The following is a 13,983-nucleotide window of genomic DNA, read 5'->3' on the forward strand; positions in this document are numbered from 1 at the left end:
CTACCCAGAGTTGGTCATCATGTCCTGGAGGGCTCTTTTTGATGAAAGCACCATAATATGTTGCAATATTTCTGTGATGAGAGTATTTCTTTAGCATATTTATCTCCAGTTTGATTTCTTCCTCTTCATCCTTAAGAAAAAATAAAATGTGTGGCTACTGAATGATGTGCATGACTTTACTTCTCCCACACCACATACAATAAGGAAAAGAACACACGTTTCCCACCCTCCAGGAGCAGAGGCACATATGCATTCACTTCATCCTTATGCCAAGAACAGGAATCTTAGAGGACTCATCCTTTGAAGTGTGATTATAGGACGTGATGCATAGGAGGTAAAGACAGACACGGAGAGCTGCAGGGACAGTGCGAGGGGGCTGCCTGGCCAGCTCTCCCACTAACTGTGACCTCTGGAAATGCACTCCACTTCTCTGAGCCTCGGTTTGTTCAGCTGTAAAAATGGGACCAAAAAAGGGAAATGACTGATACTATTTGAACTTATCACGTGGAAAGTCTGTTTCCTTTGCAAATATAGATCATCTGGTCCGTTAAGTCCAGAAAACGTTTACCTCGAACAACCCTGCACGACAGCACCCTCTAGTGAAGCCAGGGCAGAGTACTGAATACATGAATGCAGGCTGGAGGTGCAGTCTGTGACGGTGTGCTCAGTGAGAACCCACTAACGGGAAGAGGTTCAGCTGAGTCCAGTGGGTCCCAGGAACAAAACATCACTGAGCACATTGTTTCAGACTTGGCTCCTCTCCTAGCATCTTGGTTTACTGAAGTAAGATGAGCAGAGGAAGAAACCCAGAGTTTGTGTGAGAAGATTAGGGTGGGGAATGAAGGAAACAGATAGTGACACAAGTCTGGAAAATAAAAATAAGTTGCCCTTGTGAATGACAAAGGCTGGGAAGTCTGTGATCTCCACCTATCTCTCACATAAACCTGGAGAAGAAGCTGTGCACACCAGCCAGGTAGACACTCTGTTCCTTGTTATATGCACGTGACATACTATCTGCGAAGAGTCAGGCTAAGGAAGATTTGTAGTTAGCACAGAATGAAGGGAAAGCAGAGTTAAAGTGAGAAAGAACAGGAACTGTGCAGGAAAGGGAAAATCATCCTTGATTAGAAAAGCACAGTATTTAAGATCGGGAGAAATCTGATGACCAGATCTCTAGAATCCCCTATACTGCATACATTTTCAAAAGGAAAAGATGACTAGTCCCCTAAAATGTCCTTACTTTTCTACACTGACACAACCATCCCACTCATAACTTGATGTCCTTCTCTCTCCAGGTAAGAGTAGGGGCTCTGAGTAGCCTAGATGTACATGCGTGTGTGTGTTGTGTGTGTGTATGCATGCACTTACACACAACTTGGAAGAACCCTACTTACTGCTACTTACTGCTTCAGTCTAGCACCTTTAGAACCACTCTTAAGGCCTTACAAGCCTAAAGGAAGTTTGATTTGCAAATTGTTATACTTTAAAAGCTGTGACATCATTAATTAGATATTAATGAGATCAGATGGGAAAAACAATTTTTAAAATACAAACTTCAGTTATACATTACTGCTTTAGAAAACAAATGTATAACAAGACATGTAGTCATCTTAGAATAGTAATTCTCAAGATGGCAGCTTTACAGCTTGGTTCTGAAATATAAACGCTAGAGTATTATAATACAGTCATGCACTACATAACATCTTAGTCAACAAAGGACTGCAAATACAACAATGAACCCATAAAATTAATAAATGAAGCTGAAAAATTCCCATCACCTACTGACATTGCTTGTGGTGATGCTAAACTAATCTGTCGCATGGCCGGTTGTATAAAATTATTGCACATATAGTTATGTACAGTACATAATACTTAATAAATGACTATGTTAGTGGTTTGTTTACCACACTTCTATTGTTATATTAAAGTGTACTCCTATTTAAACAACAAAAAAAGTGAACTTACAACAGCCTCAGGCAGATCCTTCAGGAGGTATCCCTAAGAAGGCATTGTTATTATAGGAAATGACAGTTCTATGTGTGCTACTGGCTTGAAGACCTTCTACTGGGACAAGGTGTGGAGGTGGAAGACAGATATTGATGAGCCGGACCATGTGCAGGCCTAAGCTAACGTGTGTGTTTCTGTCTTCATTTTTTACCAAAATGTTTAAAAAGTTAGAAAAGACAGAAAAAAGCTTACGAAGATTTTTAAAAAGAAAATATTTTAGTACAGCTATGCAATGTTTCTTAAGCTAAGTGTTATTACAAAAGTACCTAAAAGTTTTATAAAATAAAAATTACAGTAACCTACAGTTATTACTGAAGAAAGTATATTTTTTACAAATTGAGTGTATCCTAAGTGTACAATGCTTATGAAGTCTAGAGTGGCGTACAGTAGTCCTAGGCCTTCACATTCACTCACCACTCACTGACTCACCCAGAGCAACCTCCAGCCCTGTAAGCTCCATTAATGTTCAGAGCTCTATGCGGAAAGTACCATTTTTTATCTTTTATAACATATTTTGACAATCTCTTTTCTATGTTTAGATACACAACTACTTGCTATTATTTTTCAACTGCCTACACTATTCAGTACAGTAGCACGTTGTACATGTCTGCAGCCTGGGAGCAATAGGCCATGCCAGGTAGCCCATGTGTACCATCTAGGTTTACATAAACACACTTTGATGATGGACAACAGCAAAACTGCCTAATGAATGATGCATTTCTGAGAACATAACCCCACTGTTAAGTGATGCACAACTATATATTCTACAGGCACACTTGTCATGTGACTTTGATAGATGACTACAAATATGGCAGCAGTCACATGACCCAATAGAGTTGATATAATAATTCTCCTTCAAACCCTGCAAAGTCCTACCAAATAGGTATAATTTCTATCTGAGATTTAAATATGGCCATGTTGAAAGCAGCAAAGAAAAATGAGATACTCAATAGTAGATAACCATCTTAATTCTACACAAAACCAGTGTTTAGACTAGCTAGTAAAACAGAGAAACACTTCTATTTGAGACCTTGCTTCAAAGGAACTTCATTCTAAAACAGAAAAGGGTAACAATGTTTATTCCATAGAACATGAGGAAGCATGCCCCAAATAAAAGTAGGAAACCTAACGCCTCAAAAGTTTTATCTTGTGCTCTCTGCACACACAGATCAACATGTACAGTATGATGAGCAGTAGTGACCAGGGCTTGCTGGCATGGGGGCACATCGAGCCTGCTCCCTCCTGACTCACCACAACTCACTCCCAGTGCTATCTGAGGGTTTCCGAGAGGCCTCCTGACCAAGCAGTGAGTGGCCTGGGACAGCCCTAATGAGGCTTGTCAAGACAGGTAGGCTCCTGAAAAGAGTTGGCACAGGGTAGTGGCTGTAAACAGGGCCCATTGAAGAGGCATGTGGTGTCACTCCCAGGATAAGGTCCATGGTTAATGTGCTCTAAAAAGCCAAACATCCCATTTTCCATACACTGAACTGCAGCTGGGTGACCAGAAAGCGAACTAACCGTTTTTCTCCTTTTATCCAAAAGTCAGTAAATCTGTAAGGACGTGGGGTATAAAAACTACACAGAAACAAGACAACATTGGTTATTCTAGTTAGCCATTCGTCTAATCTTACGTTGAACTAGAATAGGGGAAAATCCAAATATTGACTTTAACTTTGTTCCTGTAATAAGAACTTCATACAGTAGTGAATTTTACTGGACTGTCCAGACTCGTTTCAGCAATCCAACCCTTACCTTTGCCTACCTCCACTCCCTGCAGTGGCTAAACTATTTCCAGGGCCGTTGTTCCCTATCACGCTCTGCCAGTAGCTTCCACTTCTTGACAGAAAGAAATGCTACCTATGATTCTCCCATGAAAGGCTTCCTGAGCAATAATTAAGAATTATAAAATATTTCCACTAGGTTCCATTTATATTTTTTCCTTTTAGTGACACAAACCAATGTCTTCCAGGATCTAACCTGTTCACCACTGTGTAATAAAGAGTCAAGAGCACTCGATATTTTCACAGCTCACCGAGTTAAAAATCCAGCACACATTTTAAAGTTCTCATAGGCTTAAATTCCATACTGTCCAGTGGTGTGAAAACTCCTGAATAGGCACATTGGTAAATACTGGTGGCAGATTACCATGGGACCATGTATTTCACTGAATCTGAATGCAGCCCTTGAATGCAGCCCACCACTATTTTATGTCATGAAACCATGAAGCAGTCAACCATAAAGTACACACTCTAACACCTTCAAAACTGGGTTGCATCTCAGAATCAATGATTTAGATGAACAACTAAAATACAATCAAGTCTGGCAATAGTTTTTCTAATATGACGGAAACACCCAAATATCACCCAGAAATACAGTGATCCCATCAATGTCACCTGCCAGAATATTTCCCAGGTCTGAAATAGTCAAATCCTGGAAGCATACAAAAATGAACTACAAAATACATTGCAGGGAAATAATACTATCCCCTCAAATTACTGTTTTAGGATCAAGTTCATATATACTTTGAACATTTCCTCTCTTGATTTTATGATTTTAAAATAGATGACTATTACACATCTTATAAAATAAAAAGGTAGTTAGCACCACTAATTGTCATTTACTGTCCAATTATGCGTGCCCACTTGGAGAAAAAAAACACTACTAGAAATACAGAATCTACCAATGGCTATGAGCCAGCTACAACTGGAAATCTAATTATGACTAATGCTTATTATACAGTATTTTATGTTGTCTTTAGAGTAGGGTCATAATGAATCAACTTCTGAGTTTCAGTCTCCTTTCGGTTATTAAACACATGTTTGGTGGTTGCATCCCAACACTTAAGTACATACATACATACCACCACCACCATGAGCACCACCAAAAACAAACACTCCATGTGGCCTGGAAAGATACAGGAGAAAACAGACTGCGGCCAGCTAAAATTGAAATTTAGAAACAACAAAAAATCCCATACATAAAGTTGAGTTGGCAAAACTACATAGAGGAAGTTTATATATTCCATGTGTCCAGGCAGAGTCCAAACTACTGTGTCCTCCATGCTCTTCTTTAGCAGGTCACAAGTATAAACAAATGAAAAACAAAATCAAGAGTAACTTGAGAGAGAGGCCTTTTTAGTAAGGGAAAAAAGGTCCCCCTCCTGGTTACTCAAATGGTGTGGCAGCTGCTAGCCCCCGCTTAGTGATTTAATGCAGCTGATGCCAATTAGCATTTTGGACTTTAACCAGTGGAAGCAAACTCTCAGAGAAAAGGCCTTTGTCTCAGGCTAGGACCTGACTAGGAGATGAGTTTTGAGTCGCCTTGCAGGCTGTCAGAGGGTGGGGGTGGGGCAGGGAACATCTGCAAAGAAGTAATTTTCACAAGCAGCCATGGGTTTGTCATATGACAAGCCCTACCACTCCACCATCTGAGCACACAGGAGTGCATGGTATGAGTGTTCTGTTGTTTTTTAATGACCCCTTAAAATGCTGTTCAAACTTGTTACCTAAATTTTTTCTCATTCCATCAATGGTAGTAACTATGTGAGGAGAGACAGGCAGACTTCAGATAAGCTAACTGGAATCCAAGAGGACTGGGAAATGTTCTGAGCATCTGCCAGGTGAAATGAAACCTTTCACCTGGCATACCCTCTTTACAGAATTAAAAGTAGACTCGGCGACAGCTGGATAAAAGAAAAAAGCAACTGACTGACCACTCTATGTTAGCTGGAGAGAGGACTGATAAAATGAGATACATCTCTGGAAGATTTCAGCACCAAAATGTACAAATGAACATAACTGTTTTTAAAAACCAGTTTACAAGTTTGTTTTTGTCAACTACTACTGAATCTTTTCTTTATGTGACTGTGAACGGGTAGAAAAATGAGAACAGATCACTTTTTACCTGGTAAATCCCACTACATCTAAGAGTATTATTCAGTACCACACCAATGAAAGCAGCACAGAATTAATCCATTTTTTTCCCTCAAACAGGCACATCACATTACAACTTAAATTCACTGACTATTCAACTAATCATAGATGAATATAACTACACAGGAAAGATCCCAGAACAAAATTAAGGCTATAGGATCTGATCAAAGGAAGAAATTACATGTTCCTTAAAATTAATCCGCTCCCCCCTGCAAGATCAGTCTCAATAAAAACCGACGGAAAAATTACAAAATTAACATAACTAAAATGGAAATCAGACACTCACGACAGCCTGCTCAAGAAAAAGCACTGTCTGTCGTGAGCACATTTCAAACCAAAATGCATCCTCTTTCTAGTTCTGCTACTGAACCAATGAGCTAGTTCTGGGATTCCAAACCCAGCATGCCATGGCCTGAAGCCCCAGACCCACCCTGTTCTCCATGGAAAGCACAACACAGAATTTCTACTACACACAGCAAAGCCCCCAGCACGCACTCTGGATCCCTCCATCTTCTACAAAGTGCCACCTGCTGAATCTTTCAATGAGACTGCACTACTCAGCTGGTATCTAAAAATAATGTGATATAGAAGACAACTACACAATGACACCATTCACCTGGATGGATGGGGGTGGGGAGGACTTCAGATAGTGAATATAGTTCATTCTATTCTCCTCTGCATCACTTGTCCATCAATAACTTTGGGAGACTGATGCTTGCCTGAATAACCCACAAGAAGGACAAACCCCCACCAAAAAGCACCACATGGCAAATAACGAACATGGTGGTATCACTCAAACAATAAATTCAAGTCAGACCACTATTTCCTCTAGGATCTAAAAGAAACTATTAGATCTTTCCAAAGCTTCAGGTCATCAACATCCAGGAATCCTGACAGTTGACCCTGTCGAGCCCTAATCTATAGACAAAATACCATGGGTACAAGTGTCTTCAAGAATATACTTGAAATAGTTCATACTAGTACTCAGTTTAAATGAATGCATTGAGGAGGAGGGGAGAAATGCTACCAAATATTATCTCTAGATTATAGCCTAATTTTCTACAATTGTCATATACTATTTTCCTAATTTGGAAAAAATAAATAAATAAATAAGACTTTAGGATAGAAAAGTCTGGCCCCCAAAGAATTCAAAATGAGCTTTCTGGCAACTCACACAGTCCATCTCCTTCTGTCCTTGGACTGAGGGTCCTCTCCCCTCCTTGCTGCTCGAGGGCCACCACCAGTTTCTCTGCTTGGGCCGCTGACACCAATGGTCAGTTGTGCAGGGAGGCCTAGGAGAGCCTGAAGAACTACAGCCTGGCTGTTTAAACTGCCTTCAACTGGGTCAGTGGCACCACAAGGCTCTGACCTTAGCCTCATGGTCACTTCTTCCTGTTTGCTATGACGTACCAATCCGGATACGCAACTTCTTACTATTGGCTCCTTCCAGACTTAAGTCATTCCTGGAGCAAAAGGAGAAGGTAGGTGGAGCACTTACCATCCTCTGTCTTCACTTTCCTGACCTGCCACAAGGTCCCTTGAGGAGAATCTTGCCTCAGTCTATTCATACCTCTTCCTAACCCAGTGGCAAACCCCATGAAGCTTCCCACAGCGCAAGGAGGGAAAGAGTACAATACACATTGAATAGAGTGTTGTCTAAAACCTTAAAAACGGGTCCAAGAAAGGAATGGCAACAAGGAGCACAGCTCTGAAGGAGGGTGTGATAAGCAATAGTGTTTCTGCACTTCATGCTGGATTCGTCCACGCACTCACAGGTACCAGAGCTCCTGCTTACATATTTGACAAAATGTGTCTTCAATAAAAAAGAATGAAGGGAACTTCGGCTCCTGGCCAAAATAAAGCATCAAGGACAGATGATTTATCCTGCCACCTGAACAACTAAAATTAGACAAAACATATGAAAGCACTTAGAAGCCTTCAGGCCATAAGGACAGTGACCCTGAGAGTTGGGAAACACATGCAGACTTCAGCTTACTGCCCTGAGAAGGACTCCAAGCTGCAGCAAAGGGAAAGGAAACCTAAACGGCACCCAGAGGAGTCTCTGAGTTGAGGAGAAAGGAGACAGCTGCACAGAGAACAAGCAATTCCCCCTAGAAGACTCAGTAGCACACTATCAACACATCCCCATGAGGAAACCACCTGACGTTAGGGAAAGAGCCTGATCCTAAAGGATTCCTCGGAATAGTACCCAGTGCTCAAACAGATGGGAAGCAGTGCCTCCTGCCGTTGGCTAGACTGGAAAAACTCATCATTCACAGGATTCAGGAGACTCTGGCCTCGACAGTGGAGTCAAATAAACCTAGACTACATGATGTGACAATCCCCAAATAAAATCTTCAAAGGATCAAACTGTTCCCAAGAACTAGCTTCATCCCAGAACAAAGGTCAAGTATGTTATAAAAAACATAAAATATCCAGTACCCAATAAGGTAAAATTAACAAAGTCTGGAATCTAATTAAAAATTACCAGGCATGCAAAGAAGCTGGACCATATACATATGGGGGGGGGGGGAGGGGATAAAATTATCTGACACTAACCCAGGAATAACACTGATCACAGAATTCACAGATTAAAAAAAAAAAAAAAAAAAAAAAAAAAAAACTCAACAAAAGCTACAACCTACACCTCCACTGGTATAAACTATTATGTCTGTTGGGCATCTGCCCATGAAGGAACCTGACACCCAATTTGCTTTTTCTGGTCCATTAAATTAGAACCCAGTGCATTTAAAAAGCAACAACTTGGGTTTACAGATGTTTCAACCCTTCAACCAGAGTAGCAGAGTAAAAGGCCCCACATTATCATACAGGTCATCTGTTCCTACTTTCCCACCAACAGAAGAATATAATCATAATTTTTTAAAAAAATTTAAGTCACATATAGGAAAAACTCCACAAGAAAGATGTTTGAAATCAATTTACTTTTGATCCCATCATTTAAATAATTTTTGTTTGACCTCAATTGCTATAAGCAACTTACTGATTTGTGTGTGAATCAAAGTATTGGCTGTCAAAATGAAGCTAGTAACTATTCCACAGACCCTACTTGGAGAAGCAAGGACTTCAGAGGGTGGGGTCAATGGCTAGTATTTACACAGTTCCGTGACTTTCTAACTCTGACCTTGAGGACCTTAGAAGCAAAGCACCGAATTCTGATATGTTTCATGGTTTACCTTACTCTTTTTCCTCAGTCTTCCTGTCTCCTCCACTATTGCTTCTTAAGCTACCCCAACTCCTGCTTGTGTATTATTCTCATATGTTTCATGAATCACCACATACGTGAGTAGAAAAAAGGAAGAAAAAATAAAAACAATGATCACCTGGAGAAAAGCAGTGAAATCTTTCCTTGGAAAGCTATCTTTCAAATGTCATGATATTAAACCAAAATCACCCTGGCTCTTGATGCTCCCTGGAAAATGGAAAATTTGCTATAATCCGCCAACACGGTAACAAGGAAAAAAGCCTTAGTTTCAACGTGTGGGCACTACCATTTTGTTACTTTCAAATAATTCTCTTCGTTGTGGATAATTTGCGAATCTGGAAAGGGATCCTGTCTTTCTTACGAAATGGCAGTTTCCACTTCAAATACAACGGAGTGACCTCTGTATCACAGCTCACATCCCTGGAGAAGTCTCTGGAAGAGCCTCATGGGAACCACATATGAAGAACCATTCTCTTAGCTCTAAGAATTCAAAGATGCTTTCCACAGAAGTTACTCAAAAAAGACCATGAATAAGTGTCACAGACTTGGGTAAAATAGAAAATAGAATCAAGGTATTTTAATTCCTAATAGACACCCTTCACTTAAACACATTTAGGTGACAAAACTCAGGTATAAGCATACATTTGGCAATGTCATACTGCATCTGAACGTTCTCTGCAGAAAATGTCACAGCCTGTATCTGGAGGTCACTCAACGCTTCTCCCAGCTTCTCACCTGTGTCAATCATTTCCTAACACTGTGGTGTGGAAGAAAACTATAGGGTGGCACCAGTCATCAAGCCTTCAGTAATTAAACATCACCTCCCTCCTTTTCAACCCCAACTAGGAAAATAATTTGAAGTCTCTCCCTCTCAATTTTCTCTACTTCTTAGAAACGTATCAAACCATCTAATGGGAGACAATGAGAGAAACGCAAAATCAAAAGCTTCACAGTCCCAATGGAAAAACTACTACACCTGACAAAGCTCTGAGGAAATCTGACTCTACAGGGCTACCATCTGCATTATACTAGTTACTCAAACCGACCTTAACTAAACCCAAGGAGAAGCTCTGCTCTGAACCAAACCAGTGTATTCAGTTCTAGCCCACTATGTAAGTAATCCTTATGAGGAAAATCCTGTTGAATGCTTTATACTCCACCACCACAGAAACTCATAAAAATGTGTCCCATATCCTCCCTTCTAAACAACAGTCAGCAATGTATGTCCTAACTATGTACGTCATTACCTCTGTTCATACAAGATAATGATAAACTGCAAGTGCTTCTCTTGGAAAAATGTGAAAAGATGCCAAAAATTCAAAGATACCAAAAAGACTGAGGGAGAAGAGAACCAATGATCTTCAATATGTGATTCGATTGGAAATAATACGAACAACTGCTGAGGCTGGCACTGCTCAACTGCGCCCCAGAGCACTGAGGAGAGTGACCACCACCGGCACTCACACTGCTGCAGGTCCCGGCCACAGCTCCCTTTTTAGTGTTTTCGCTCTGAGACATGCTCTGAACACAATACATATTACTACTAACATTGAGTACTATTCGTATTTTATCAGAAAATAATTTTTCTCTTGAATGTAATTTTAAAAGATTATTGTTGAAAATACAAATTTTATCATATACAGGAAAAAAAGTGTTTTCCATTAAATAAACCTCTAACTTCATAGTGGAAGTCAGTAAGACAGGATTAATGTAATCCAATTTAAATAGGCAAACAAGGTTTCCTCAAATTTGGAAGACAAGTTGGTGCTATTTTATCTCGCACTTACTTCTTTTACTTCAGCAGCGTCCCCGAGCATCCCACCACCCCATCCAGAACCGTAAGCACACTGTATGGCAATTGTTTACGGCAAAGATGCACATTTTTAAAAACAATCACCAGAAAGATACTGTAAGTTATTAGCAATTTTTTTCCTTGCTATTAATCATTTTATACAGAACTTTAAGGCAGTCTACTACCCACACATTTCATAAAGCTGTAGGTAAGTCATTTTGGTCTTAAAACAGTTCATTAACTTGCCATTGTGTTCCTTTATCTTTACTCCATCTATCTGCAAGTACACAGGGACACATACGCATGCTGTGAGGAGGTGGACTGGAGGCTGCAGGAGTGGCTGGACCAAAGACATGAAAAGAAGGCCTCCAGACACTGCAGATACCCTCCATCTGCAAAGATTCAAACAACATCACTCCCTAAAGAACAACACAGTCCTCCCTGTCTTGTGATCATCATCTCCCTGTACTCTGAATGGCTATGAAGCAAAACACATGCAAAGTCTGCATGGAGTCCCCTCAGTCAGTCTGGCTAACTTGAAGCAATTGTTTTAAAACTAGAACTCTCACGGTGCAGGGGGAGAGAAGCGTGCGCAAAGGAAAAAGAATGTAGTTGTCAGAATAAAGGAGGACCATGAACTACCACACACCTACCTTGAATGTAATGGAGGAACTAAATTTCTGCACAAAAGAAAAAGTAAATGTATTGTTGTCATGAAAACACATACAAAGTCTCTCAAGTGGTAGGTACCTTCTCCTCCAAGAGTGTGTATTGACTTACAGAGATGGAGACAAAAACTTAAATCAGTTAAAATTACACAAATAAATGTCTCCAGTGAAGACCCTGAAAGGCCATTTACCAACCCATATTCACAAGCACAAAGGATATTACCAGGTTGGAACCTGCTCAACTTATCCAGCTCCAACCAACAATACCGACTGCCAAATTTACCATCTGCTGTTACCCAAAAAATGAAGGCCAAGAAGTTGCCACGCCACTTTCCTTGGCAGATTTTAACAAGTGCCCCATCCACATGCCCATCCGTTGGTATAAATTCATTCAGTAAGCATGAACTGTGGGCCCACTTCATAGCAAACACCACGTGGGGCACTGGAAAGAGCGAGAAGGGACAGGACAGGGAGACAGATGACTCGTCAAAGAGACAACATGGGCCAATGCAGATACAGAGGCAGGCAGAGCACAGGGACAAGGAAATGCAGAGAGAAGGGGAGTCAACACCTGGGAGGGTGAGGAAAGATCATTCCATGTGTACTTGGGCAGCTGCCAAGGAGGGGCCAAGAAACCTGGGTAGAGCCAGCATAAAAGAAACCAGACAGGGAATGACACTACACAGAATGAAACCACGGAACCCACGGGCCAGCAAAACTACTTTCACATTCTCTCTTTTTTTTTTTTTTTTTTTTTTTTCTGAGACAGAGTCTTGCTGTGTCGCCATGCTGGAATGCAGTGGTGCAATCTCGGCTCACTGCAACCTCTGCCTCCTAGGTTCAAGTGATTCTCCTGCCTCAGCCTCCCGAGTAGCTGGGACTACTGGCACCCGCCACCACGCCCAGCTAATTTTTGTATTTTTGTAGAGACAGGGTTTCACCATGTTGGCCAGGATGGCCTCGATCTCTCGACCTTGTGATCCACCCGCCTCGGCCTCCCCAAGTGCTGGGATTACAGGCGTGAGCCACCTTGCTCGGCCCTATTTTCACATTCTTGAGCCCAGACTAACTAAACTTAATAAAACAAAACAAGTCTGTTAAAAGAAATCAAGAAAATGCCCTCATTTCCTGCCAGGCTCAGTATAAATTGGCAGCCTCACACTGGAATCTATCAGCAGTGTGCATAAGGCACTGGCTTGTGCATGGATGCTTATAGACTTGTGCACATTCAACAGCTAGTGTTTCTCCTGAATAGTAAGACTTGGGCAAAAAACTGGCACAGAATACTGTAACCTATGCTTGCAGAATTAATTGGGTTTATCAGTTTTTCTAACTAAAAATAGACACAGAATGGAAGAAAGAATGAATTTAAAACTTAAGGTTCTCTAAGGCTTAGACCTTTAAAAAGAAAACCTCAAAACTAAAAGGAAAAAAAGCCACCTGAGAGCCCAGAGTAAATAACGGGTTAATTTGGGGCTTGCTATTCAGAGCTAAGATCCTTCACTGGTAAATTTCACTGAAGACATCTTTAATTACTTGGGGGGAAAGAAAATCATAAAACCTGAGGGATATAATAAGTAACAAATCCTGCAGACCTTTGTTCTTTTAAACGGTATTGAGAATTTTTTCAGATATTATAAAAATAAGAGCCAATCTAGAGAAGCCTCTCACCAAGTCCAATGCAAGAGGCTAATGAGGTTGCTTATACATTAATTACGGGTACGAATCAATTATAACATATAAATGCATAATATATAATGCAAATATAATTAAATACATGTATTCATATAATATAAATATCATTAAAACATGCACAGCAATTACCTATATTTAAAAAAACGCACAGTGGTACTATGGAATCTTCTCTAAACATCCCTTAAAAACATGTACAGGAGATGCTGAGGAATGTATCTTAGACAGAGCAATCCTTGAAAGATTTGATTCAAACTAAATTCACCCTGATGGTTTAGCCAAAGGCTTCCCTCCTGCTTTTGCTACCTATTATACCAAACCAGCCATTTCCTTCACTTAAAATGAAGAAAATTAGCATATCCATGGCATGTGATGTATTAGCACCAAACTAAGTGATACATGCACACACCCAGTTAGACAATGAATCTTCCAATTCACTGAACTCTTTGGGTCGGCACAGAAAATCATGTTGGGCTTTTAAATCATTTATGTGTTCATATCAAGTAAGTGTACTTGGCATTATCCCATTATGCACTAAATAATTTACATACAATTGCAGGAGAAGAGAACTATATCTTTAGACCAGATGTTTTTGAAGATAGTGCTGCCAAGCACACACAGAAATTGCACAGCTGTGTCCATCAACCACAGACACGATGTCACAGTCCA

The 13,983-nt window shown here is 40.5% G+C and overlaps 1 protein-coding gene across 50 annotated transcripts in view; it reads right to left on the reverse strand.

The window, feature by feature from the left end:
* LOC105490119 (mitogen-activated protein kinase kinase kinase kinase 4) overlaps positions 1-13,983 on the reverse strand; it is a 190,852-nt gene that overhangs the window by 67,848 nt on the left and 109,021 nt on the right. For all 50 annotated transcript variants that reach the window (XM_071077222.1, XM_071077211.1, XM_071077210.1 and 47 more), the window contains one exon: positions 5-130. In XM_071077222.1, the coding sequence (XP_070933323.1) occupies positions 5-130 (126 nt within the window). The remainder of the gene's footprint in view (positions 1-4; positions 131-13,983) is intronic.

This window comes from Macaca nemestrina, chromosome 13 (genome assembly GCF_043159975.1).
Source record: "Macaca nemestrina isolate mMacNem1 chromosome 13, mMacNem.hap1, whole genome shotgun sequence".
NCBI classification, from domain to species: Eukaryota; Metazoa; Chordata; class Mammalia; order Primates; family Cercopithecidae; genus Macaca; species Macaca nemestrina.